The sequence below is a fragment of the Aegilops tauschii genome, chromosome 7 (assembly GCF_002575655.3).
Source record: "Aegilops tauschii subsp. strangulata cultivar AL8/78 chromosome 7, Aet v6.0, whole genome shotgun sequence".
NCBI classification, from domain to species: Eukaryota; Viridiplantae; Streptophyta; class Magnoliopsida; order Poales; family Poaceae; genus Aegilops; species Aegilops tauschii.
This window is the reverse complement of record NC_053041.3, coordinates 628,757,474-628,769,776: the sequence shown is the minus strand read 5'-3', so window position 1 is coordinate 628,769,776 and position 12,303 is coordinate 628,757,474. Positions and strand designations below refer to the sequence as shown.

The 12,303-nt window shown below is 47.4% G+C and overlaps 1 protein-coding gene across 4 annotated transcripts; it reads right to left on the bottom strand.

Moving 5' to 3' along the window:
* Positions 1–455: 455 nt before the first annotated feature.
* Positions 456–11,757, bottom strand: LOC123494769 (uncharacterized). Of its 4 annotated transcripts, XM_073505513.1 has the most exons (5): positions 10,868–11,747; positions 10,292–10,772; positions 9,409–9,499; positions 1,963–2,046; positions 456–732 (listed from the first exon to the last, which is right to left on the bottom strand). In XM_073505513.1, the coding sequence occupies exons 1-2, from the start codon at positions 11,386–11,388 to the stop codon at positions 10,298–10,300; spliced, it is 996 nt and encodes a 331-aa protein (XP_073361614.1). In that variant the 5' UTR covers positions 11,389–11,747; the 3' UTR covers positions 456–732; positions 1,963–2,046; positions 9,409–9,499; positions 10,292–10,297. The 4 variants fall into 4 exon arrangements, with proteins under 4 accessions (XP_073361614.1, XP_045087058.1, XP_073361615.1 ...); XM_045231123.2 differs by lacking the exon at positions 1,963–2,046; XM_073505514.1 differs by lacking the exons at positions 456–732; positions 1,963–2,046 and adding an exon at positions 7,886–8,170 and having other exon boundaries at positions 10,233–10,772; positions 10,868–11,757.
* Positions 11,758–12,303: the final 546 nt, after the last annotated feature.

The following is a 12,303-nucleotide window of genomic DNA, read 5'->3' as shown; positions in this document are numbered from 1 at the left end:
GGGAAAGGGAAAGATGGGGAACTTCAAGAAGAATGGCAAGCAAGTTGTCACTCCCGGGAAGAAGCCCATGTCTGGACCCAAGCCTGAAACTGAGTGCTTCTACTGCAAAGGGTCTGGTCACTGGAAGCGGAACTGCCCCAAGTATTTGGCGGATAAGAAGGGTGGCAAAGTGAACGAAGGTATATTTGATGTGTACCTTACTAGTGCTCGTAGTAGCGCCTGGGTATTTGATACTGGTTCTGTTGCTCTTATTTGCAACTCGAAACAGGGGCTACGGATTAAACGAAGATTGGCTAAGGACGAGGTGACGATGCGCGTCGGGAATGGTTCCAAGGTCGATGTGATCGTGTAATGCCCATGATGCGGCTATATCTCCCACGTGTCGAGGCACGACTTAGAGGCATAACCGCATAGTGGTTTTGTCGCAAGAAGGTTCATCTTCACACAATCCCATGTAATGAACAAGAATGGGATAAAGAGTTGGCTTACAATCGCCACTTCACACAATACATAAATATAAATCATACATCATCCAAATACAAACATTATAGACCGACTACGGTCAAGATCCAGATGAAAATAAGACAACCCCAAATGCTAGATCCCCGATCGTCCCAACTGGGCTCCACTACTGATCATCAGGAAAAGACACATAGTAACGACCACGTTCCTCGTCGAACTCACACTTGAGATCGACCCCATCATCTGCACTGGCATCGTCGGCACCTGCAACTGTTTTGGTAGAATCTGTGAGTCACGAGGACTCAGCAATCTCACACCCGCGAGATCAAGACTATTTAAGCTTATAGGAAAAGATGGTGTAATGAGGTGGAGCTGCAGCGGCAATAAGCATATATGGTGGCTAACTTGCGCAAAAGAGAGCGAGAAGAGAAGCAACGGAGCGGTCGTCATCTAGCAATGACCAAGAAGTGATCCTGAACTCCTACTTACGTCATACATAACTCAAGCCGTGTTCACTTCCCGGACTCCGCCGAGAAGAGACCATCACGGCTACACACGCAGTTGATGTATTTTAATTGGGTCAAGTGACAAGTTATCTACAACCGGACATTAACAAATTCCCATCTGCCTCATAACCGCGGGCACGGCTTTCGAAAGATAATACCCTGCAGGGGGGGTCCCAACTTAGCCCATCATAAGCTCTCACGGTCAACGAAGGATAAACCTTCTCCCGGAAAGACCCGATCAGTCTCGGAATCCCGGTTTACAAGACATTTCGACAATGGTAAAACAAGACCAGCAAAGCCACCCGAATGTGCCGACAAATCCCGATAGGAGCTGCACATATCTCGTTCTCAGGGCACACCGGATTGTCCAAGCTTCCGATAGGCCAGACCAGAGTTGCCCCTGGTGGCCACCGGCGACTGACAGGTTGGACCAATACTCAGAGGAGCACTGGCCCGGGGGTTTAAATAAAGATGACCCTCGGGCTCTAGAAAACCCGGGGGAAAAAGGCTTAGGCGGCAAATGGTAAAACCAAGGTTGGGCCTTGCTGGAGGAGTTTTATTCAAGGCGAACTGTCAAGGGGGTCCCATAAATCACCCGACCGCGTAAGGAACGCAAACTCAAGGAACATAATCCCGGTATGACAGTAACTAGGGCGGCAAGAGTGGAACAAAACACCAGGCATAAGGCCGAGCCTTCCACCCTTTACCAAATATATATAGATGCATTAATTAAATAAGAGATATTGTGATATCCCAACATATCCATGTTCCGACATGGAACAAACATCAACATCACCTGCAACTAGCAACGCTATAAGAAGGGCTGAGCAAAAGCGGTAACTTAGCCAAACAACGTTTGCTAGGAAAGGATGGTTAGAGGCTGACGGCAAAATGGGAGACATGATATAGCAAGTGATAGGTAGCGCAGCATGGCAATAGAGCGAACAACTAGCAAAGCAAAGATAGAAGTGATTTCGAGGGGTGGTCATCTTGCCTGCAAGGTTCTCAGAGTTGTCGAAAGCTTGATCCTCGTAAGCGTACTCAACAGGTTCCTCGTTCATGAACTCGTCTCCCGGCTCTACCCAAGACAAGAACACAAGCAACGGAACCACAATCAATCCCGAGAAATGCACAAGCAACATGATGCAAAACATGTATGATATGCGGGATATGATATGCGATGCATATGCGTGCTCCGGAAGGAAAATGATGAACATGCCAGTAACTTGGCAAACCAAGCATGCCACTGGAAAGATGAGATGATTTCGGTCGAAATCGATATAAAGATCACCGGAAACGGATGCACGGTTTGCAAATGGCAAGCAAAACAAGAATGATACGAATCTGCGATTAACAGCATGACAGCACTTAAAATGCAACAAGTAACAATGCTACAGCACTCCAACATAGCAACAAAGCATATGACAGTAATCTACAGGAGATGCTTGACAAAATATGAACACTGAGCTACGGCTAGTTCACAACATATCAAGCTCAAACAAGCATGGCAAAAGTGCAAAAGATAACAGGTTCACAGACTTAGTGAAATTACTGGACATGGCAGAAAACAGCATCAGGTAGCAATGTTCAGAGCACGAACTCAACATGCTACAGGAACTTAACATAGCAAAACAAGGCATTGAAGTGTTCTACTAGATGCATATGACAAAAGTCCATTAGTGACCATAAGCCAAAAAGGACCGGAAGATATGATGGCAAGCATGTAAACATAGCAAGTTTCATTATCAGGTTTCAGACTTAGCAGAAAACAGAGCATGGCAGAAACAATAATATGTAGGCCTCTTTGTGAGCTTGATGCACTCACTACAGAGCAATGAATGACAAAACAAGCATACCTCCAGCAAGATGGCATGTTATGAAGTTATCCATGGCAAGAACAAAAGCATAGCTTGTATGTATCAACTATAACAAGCTTGGCAAAAATGAATATCATGTTAAGAATCTGCCAGTAATATTTTATAGCAAAAGTTATGCAACAAGGAACATGAGCACTTGAGCACTTGCTGTAAGAAATCAATGACTTGGAAAAAACGGGGGACGGGGAAAGTCAACGTCGCCTACAGTAGATCTGGATCCGATCGGGACGAGGCCGGTGGAGCTCGCCGGAGCTGCGGGGAAGGCGCGGCGGCCGGGGAAGAAGAAGGAGAGGCGCGGGGCGGCGTTGGGGGGGCGGAGGACGGCGGGGAGGCGCCGGAGGAGCGGCGGCCGGCGGGGCTCGGGCCCCCGGTGGACGGCGAGGCGGCGGAGCAGTGCGCGGTCACCGGGGGCGGCGATGGAGGCGAGATCCGGCCGCGGTGACGGGACCCGGCGGCGGGCGGCGGAGACGGCAGGGAGGCGCGGGGCCCGGGTCGGGGCGCGGGCGAGCCGGCCTCGGGCCCGGCGGGCCGGCGGCGCGGGCGGTGATGTGGGGCGCCCGAGGGATGACGTGTCAGCTCCGGATTGGTCGGTGGCGGCGGTGGACGCGTCCGGCTCCGCCCGGACGTGTCCGGCGGCGGCGAGGGAGCGGGTCTAGGGTTGGACTGCGCGCGTTTTTCGGGGGGAGATGCATATATATAGGTAGAGGGAGTTAGGAGAGTTCAAATGAGGTGCGGTTTTCGCCCACACAATCGTGATCGAACGACCTAGAGCATGGAAGAGAGTTTGGTGGGTTTTGGGCTGGTTTTGAGGGGGGTTTTGCTGCAGCACACAATTGGACTTTGCGGATGCCCGGTTAACTGTTGGAGTACCAAACGACCTCCAAATGTAACGAAACTTGACCGGTGGTCTCCGGGTGGTATATTAAGGCCACTTGACAAGTCTCGGTCCATTCCGAGAAAGTTTGACACCTGCACACGAAAGAAAACAAGAGGGGTGCACCGGAGGAGATAGGAGCGCCGGATTGCAAAACGGACAACGGGGAAAATGCTCGGATGCATGAGACGAACACGTATGCAAATGCAATGCACAAGATGACATGATATGAAATGCATGACATGAAAAAAATGCAAAACAAAAAAACAAAACCCGACCACGAAGGGAATATCATAACGCATAGCCGAAAATGGCAAGAGTCGGAATTACAAATATGGAAAGTTACATCCGGGGTGTTACAGATCGTCATCGGCACGCTACCTCTACATCTACCTTCGGGTTTAGTTTTAGACCTGAATAATTGTTATTTGGTGCCAGCATTGAGCATCATCATTATATCTGGATCTTGTTTGATATGAGACGGTTATTCATTTAAATCAGAGAATAATGGTTGTTCTATTTATATGAGTAATATCTTTTATGGTCATGCACCCTTGTTGAGTGGTCTATTTTTGTTGAATCTCGATCATAGTAATACACATATTCATAATATTGATGCCAAAAGATGCAAAGTTGATAATGATAGTGCAACATATTTGTGGCACTGCCGTTTAGGTCATATTGGTGTAAAGCGCATGAAGAAACTCCATGTAGATGGACTTTTGGAATCACTTGATTATGAATCATTTGATGCTTGCGAACCATGCCTCATGGGAAAGATGACTAAGACTCCGTTCTCCGGAACAGTGGAGCGAGCTACTGACTTATTGGAAATAATACATACCAATGTATGCGGTCCGATGAGTGTTGAGGCTCGCGGCGGGTATCGTTATTTTCTGACCTTCACAGATGATTTGAGCACATATGGGTATATCTACTTAATGGAACACAAGTCTGGAACATTTGAAAAGTTCAAAGAATTTCAGAGTGAAGTAGAGAATCATTGTAGCAAGAAAATAAAGTTTATACGATCTGATCGCGGAGGTGAATATTTGAGTTACAAGTTTGACCTTCATTTCACATAATGTGGAATAGTTTCACAACTCATGCCACCTGGAACACCATAGTGTAATGGTGTGTCTGAACATCGTAACCGTACTTTATTAGATATGGTGCGATCTATGATGTCTCTTACCGATTTACCACTATCATTTTGGGGTTATGCATTAGAGACAGTTGCATTCACTTTAAATAGGGCACCATCTAAATCCGTTGAGACGACACCGTATGAACTATGGTTTGGCAAGAAACCTAAGCTGTCGTTTCTTAAAGTTTGGGGTTGCGATGCTTATGTGAAAAAGCTTCAACCTGATAAGCTCGAACCCAAATCGGAGAAGTGTGTCTTCATAGGATACCCAAAAGAAACTGTTGGGTACATCTTCTATCACAGATTTGAAGGTAAGGTCTTTGTTGCTAAGAATGGATCCTTTCTAGAGAAGGGGTTTCTCTCGAAAGAAGTGAGTGGGAGGAAAGTAGAACTTGATGAGATAATTGTACCTTCTCTTGAATTGGAAAGTAGTTCATCATAGAATTCAGTTCCAGTGATGCCTACACCAATTAGTGAGGAAGCTAATGATAATGATCATGAGACTTCAGATCAAGTTACTGCCGAACCTCGTAGGGCAACCAGAGTACGTTCCGCACCAGAGTGGTACAGTAATCGTGTTTTGGAAGTCATGTTACTAGACCATCATGGACCTACGAACTATGAGGAAGCGATGATGAGCCCAGATTCTGTGAAATGGCTTGAGGCCATGAAATCTGAGATGGGATCCATGTATGAGAACAAAGTATGGACTTTGGTTGACTTGCCCGTTGATCGGCAAGCCATAGAGAATAAATGGATCTTCAAGAAGAAGACTCATGTTGATGGTAATGTTACTGTCTACAAAGCTCGACTTGTTGCGAAAGGTTTTCGACAAGTTCAAGGAGTTGACTACGATGAGACCTTCTCACCCGTAGCGATGCTTAAGTTTGTCCGAATCATGTTAGCAATTGCCACATTTTATGATTATAAAATCTGGCAAATGGACGTCAAAACTGCATTCCTTAATGGATGTCTTAAAGAAGAGTTGTATATGATGCAAACAGAAGGTTTTGTCGATCCTAAAGGTGCTAACAAAGTGTGCAAGCTCCAGCGATCCATTTATGGACTGGTGCAAGCATCTCGGAGTTGGAATATACGCTTTGATAATGTGATCAAAGCATATGATTTTATACAGACTTTTGGAGAAGCCTGTATTTACAAGAAAGTGAGTGGGAGCTCTATAGCATTTCTAATATTATATGTGGATGACATATTGTTGATTGGAAATGATATAGAATTTCTGGATAGCATAAAAGTATACATGAATAAGAGTTTTTCAATGAAAGACCTCGGTGAAGCTGCTTATATATTGGGCATCAAGATCTATAGAGATAGATCAAGACGCTTGATTGGACTTTCACAAAGCACATACCTTGATAAAGTTTTGAAGAAGTTCAAAATGGATTAGTCAAAGAAAGGATTCTTGCCTGTGTTACAAGGTGTGAAGTTGAGTCAGACTCAATGCTAGACCACTTCAGAAGATAAAGAGAAAATGAAAGTCATTCCCTATGCCTCAGCCATAGGTTCTATCATTTATGCTATGCTGTGTACCACACCTGATGTGTGCCGCTATAAGTCTAGCAGGGAGGTACCAAAGTAATCCAGGAGTGGATCACTGGACAGTGGTCAAGAACATCCTGAAATACCTGAAAAGGACTAAGGATATGTTTCTTATTTATGGAGGTGACAAAGAGCTCTTCGTAAATGGTTACGTTGATGCTAGCTTTGACACTCATCCGGATGACTCTAAGTCATAGACCGGATACGTATTTATATTGAATGGTGGAGCTGTCAGTTGGTGCAATTCCAAGCAAAGCGTCGTGGCGAGATCTACGTGTGAAGCGCAGTACATAGCTGCTTCGGAAGCAGCGAATGAAGGAGTCTGGATGAAGGAGTTCATATCCGATCTAGGTGTAATACCTAGTGCATCGGGTCCAATGAAAATCTTTTGTGACAATACTAGAGCAATTGCCTTGGCGAAGGAATCCAGATTTCACAAAAGAACCAAACACATCAAGAGACGCTTCAACTCTATCCGCGATAAAGTCAAGGAGGGAGAAATAGAGATTTGCAAAATACATACGGATCTGAATGTGGAAGACCCGTTAACTAAGCCTCTTCCACGAGCAAAACATGATCAGCACCAAGACTCCATGGGTGTTAAAATCATGACAATGTAATCTAGATTATTAACTCTAGTGCAAGTGAGAGACTGAAGGAAATATGCCCAAGAGGCAATAATAAAGTTGTTATTTATATTTCCTTATATCATGATAAATGTTTATTATTCATTCTAGAATTGTGTTAACCGAAAACTTGATACATGTGTGGATACATAGACAAAACACAGTGTCCCTAGTAAGTCTCCACTAGACTAGCTCGTAAATCGAAGATGGTTAAGTTTCCTAACCATAGACATGTGTTGTCATTTGATGAACGGGATCACATCATTAGGAGAATGATGTGATGAAAAAGACCCATCCGTTAGCTTAGAATAATGATCGTTAAGTTTTATTGCTACTGCTTTCTTCATGTCAAATACATGTTCCTCCGACTATGAGATTATGCAACTCCCGGACACAGGAGGAATGCCTTGTGTGCTATCAAACATCACAACATAACTGGGTGACTATAAAGATGCTCTACAGGTATCTCTGAAGGTGTCTGTTGGGTTGGCATAGATCGAGATTAGGATTTGTCACTCCGAGTATCGGAGAGGTATCTTTGGGCCCTTTCGGTAATGCACATCATATGAAGCCTTGCAAGCAAAGTAACTAATGAGTTAGTTGCGGGACGTTGTATTACGGAACGAGTAAAGAGACTTGCCGGTAACGAGATTGAACTAGGTACGAAGATACCGACGATCGAATCTCAGGCAAGTAACATACCGATGACAAAGGGAACAACGTATGTTGTCATTACGGTTTTGTAACGCCCACGATGCGGCTATATCTCCCACGTGTCGAGGCACGACTTAGAGGCATAACCGCATTGTGGTTTTGTTGCAAGAAGGGTCATCTTCACACAATCCCATGTAATGAACAAGAATGGGATAAAGAGTTGGCCTACAATCGCCACTTGACACAATACTTAAATAAATCATACATCAATCAGAGTACACACATAGGTCCGACTACGGAACCAAAAGAAAAGAAGACAACCCCAAATGCTAGATCCCCGATCGTCCTAACTGGGCTCCACTATTGATCATCAGGAAACGAAACATAGTAACGACCAAGTTCCTCGTCGAACTCCCACTTGAGTTCGGTAGCATCGCCTGCACTGGTATCGTCGGCACCTGCAACTGTTTTGGTAGAATCTGTGAGTCACGAGGACTCAGCAATCTCACACCCGCGAGATCAAGACTATTTAAGCTTATGGGTACGAAAGGTAGTGAGGTGGAGCTGCAGCAAGCACTAAGCATATATGGTGGCTAACATACGCAAATAAGAGCGAGAAGAGGAGCAACGGAACGGTCGTCAACTAGTAATGATCAAGAAGTGATCCTAAACTCCTACTTACGTCAAACATAACCCAAAAGCAATGTTCTCTTCCCGGACTCCGCCGAAAAGAGACCATCACGGCTACACACGAGGTTGATGCGTTTTAATTAAGTCGAGTGTCAAGTTCTCTACAACTGGACGTTAACAAATTCCCATCTGCCACATAACCGCGGGCACGGCTTTCGAAAGATAATACCCTGCAGGGGTGTCCCAACTTAGCCCATTATAAGCTCTCACGGCCAACGAAGGATATTCCTTCTCCCGGAAGACCCGATCAGTCTCGGAATCCCGGTTTACAAGACATTTCGACAATGGTAAAACAAGACCAGCAAAGCCTCCCGAATGTGCCGAGAAATCCCGATAGGAGCTGCGCATATCTCGTTCTCAGGGCACACCGGATGAGCAGTCCGTACAACTAAAACCAGGCCTCAAGTTTCCCCGAGGTGGCGCTGCAAAGGGCTCTAGTTTGGACCAACACTCGGAGGAGCACTGGCCCGGGGGGGTTAGAATAAAGATGACCCTTGAGTCTGCAGAACCCAAGGGAAAAAGGCTTAGGTGGCAAATGTTAAAATCAAGGTTGGGCCTTGATGGAGGAGTTTTATTCAAAGCGAACTGTCAAGGGGGTCCCATAAATCACCCAACCGCGTAAGGAACGCAAAATCAAGGAACATAACATCGGTATGACGGAAACTAGGGTGGCAAGAGTGGAACGAAACACCAGGCATAAGGCCGAGCCTTCCACCCTTTACCAAGTATATAGATGCATTAATTAAATAAGAGATATTGTGATATCCCAACATAATTATGTTCCAACAAGTAGCAATCTTCAACTTCACCTGCAACTAACAACGCTATAAGAGGGGCTGAGCAAAAGCGGTAACATAGCCAAACAACGGTTTGCTAAGAAGGGTGACAAAGGTTAGAGGTTCATGGCAATTTGGGAGGCTTGATAAGCAAGTGGTAGGTAGCGCGGCATAGCAATAGAGCAAACAACTAGCAAGCAAAGATAGAAGTGATTTCGAGGGTATGGTCATCTTGCCTGAAATCCCGCAAGGAAGAAGAATGAGTCCATGAAGAAGACAAACGGATGTAGTCGAATGAATCCTCACAACTCCGGAACGAAACCGAAGCTAACGAGAGAAGCAACCCGGAAAGAAACAAACAACATAGTAAAACAACCACCACATACACATGGCATGATGCACAAACAAGTATGGTGCATGTCCGGTTTAAAGAGGCATGGCATGGCAAAGTGCAAAAACAATACTACAAATTAAGTGGAGCTCAATATGTAACAAGTTGCATATTGACGGAACACCACATCAATTATTTAGTTCTCTCTCGGTTATGTACCCAACAATATTAAATGTTGATTAACATGGCAAGAGGTGAAGCATAAGTAAACTAACTATTAACGCAAGTTTAAATGAGGACGGAACAAAAAATAACAATTCCGGAAAATCCCCACATCAATTATTTACATTTGGTACTGTTCTGCCTAAAACCATATTTTATTGTTGTTAAACAGGAAAATAAAGTGCACCAAGTTAATCTATGCATTTATCCACCCCGTTTACATATAAAGTTTATTTAAATCCGAGCTACGGTTATTTAGTTATGAAATAAATCATTTTAACATGGCATTTAAGCAAAATTAAAAAAACAGCATTTTAAACATTTTAAACAAGGATGAAAATGGCATAATGTGAAACTAGACAGAATTCTAAGCATTTTACATATTAAAATCATTTTAATCCGATGCACGGTTAATTAGTTATTAGATGCATGAACATTAGGGGTTTTTCTGTAAAACAGACGTTCCTGGGATAATTGCTAAAATCGCAGATCTGGAAAAAAACCTACACGGGCCGAAACTGAATGGCCCAATAGCACATGGTGAGGGCGCTGGAACTGAAGCTCACCAGGCCTCATGGGCCGGCTCGGTGGTGAGGCGCTGGGCCGCGGGGCTTGCGGCTGGGCCTGGCTGCCGATGCACTGGAGGCGCGGTCAACGCTCGGGACGAGCGAGCCGCTGCTGTTCATTACCAACAAAGGCAACAGCAGGAAACAGCAGGCCATGGCGATGCAGAAGACGGGTGTCGCGGCAACGGGGCTCCGGCGAGCTGGGTGTCGGCGAGGCAGGGGCGCGGACGAGGATGGCCTGCTGGTTCCGGCGACTAGCGACGGCGGGGACGAGGACAGGGTCAACGCGGGCGAGGCGCTCATTCCCCTCACGTACAGAGACGAGCGGGCGAGGCAGAAGCAGGGCACGACGGCGGCAGCGGGGACTTGCTGGTCTCCGGTGGGGCGGCGCGGCGACCTGGAGCCAGGGACGAGGCCGGGGTGCAGGGACCCGCCGGATCTGACGGAGACAACGACGAATGGAGCAGGGCCGCGGCGGGAACTGCAAAGCCATGACGGGGGAAAATTCAGAGAAGATACAGAGGGGGGAAGAATAGAAGGAGAGGAGAAGGGGGTGCACGCGGCGGAGGAGCTCACCGGCGGCTTGGCTGCTCTGGGCAGGGCTCGAGTAGCTCCACGGGGAGAGGAGATCCAGGGGCGGCGGAGCTCGACGTGGAGCCTGCGGTGGCTTCCATGGCGCGGGGAGCACCTGTACAGAGAAGAGAAAGGATGGATGAGAGGCAGAGGAAGCCACGGGAGGGAGGAGGAACAAGGGAGAGAGCGACGGCGCTCATCTGTTGGTTCAGCGGCGGCCGGCGGGGCGCTGAGCTGCTTCCTCGGGGACGAGCACGGGGAAAGAGAGGGGCGGCGCTCATCTGCTCTTGGGCCAGGTGGCTGGCAGCACAGCAGCAGGTCTGGAGCGAGACGAGGCGGCGATGGTCTGGACGAGGAGGAGGCCGCGGACGAAGGACGACGACGGCGTGAGGCGCGTGGGACGCCCGTGCAGAGGAGCTCGAGCATCGGGCTCGCGAGAGGCCCGGCGAGGACATGGTGGCGGGGTCGAGGTTGGAGGCGCGCGACGACGGGCGAGCTAGGGCGCATGGGCGGAGGAGGAGCATGGCACAGGGGCTCGGGTGGGCGCACCGCGATCGCGCGGGGATGGTGGCGGAGCCGTTGCCCTGTTCAAAGAGAGACAGAGGAGAACAAGGTGAGGTTTGGGGGAGAAGAAATGGAACGGGGAAGGAAGAAAAGGCAGAGGCGAGGTTCCTCCGGCGACGGGGAGCTGCTGCTCCGGCTGCTTGCAGGTGAGGAGGCCCGCAGTAGGTGCGAGGCAGGGGCTCCTGCTCGTGGCCGGAAAACACGGGAGGAGGTCGGAGATGGATGGTGGTTGGCTCGGCGCTGAAACCAAGGGAGAGAGTGGCGGCGGCGTGGGGATTTGGTGGAGATTGGACAGGCTAGGGCTAGGGTTGGACGGTTTAAATAGCAAGAGGGTTTTGGTTAGGGGTAATCGGACCCTTCGATTAAAATCGGACGATCGAGAAAATAATAGGTAGGGAGTCCAAATAAGAAAACGGAGATGTTTTATAGATGTTAGGAGATGATCTGAACCCAACGGTAACGATAGCCCGGTTCGGGTTCGGGGAAGTTTTTGGACACAGGCGAGGGGTTTGAGTATTGTGTAGAGAGGGTCAAACGGTCGGACATCAAACGAATGGTCGGTCTTGAGAAAGGTCAACAGAGACGAGGAAGAAGCGGCAACTACGAACGGACCACGAGTTTTATGAAAACATGCGGATGATGCGATGATGAATGCAACAAACAAATAAAATACACGACAACAACGAAATAACTGGAAGGCTTCTGGAGCGTCGGTCTCGGGGCGTTACAGGTTTGACCGATAACGAACTTCGTAGAATATGTAAGAACCAACATGAGCATCCAGGTTCCACTATTGGTTATTGACCGGATATGTGTCTCAGTCATGTCTACATAGTTCTCGAACCCGTAGGGTCCGCACGCTTAACGTTCAATGA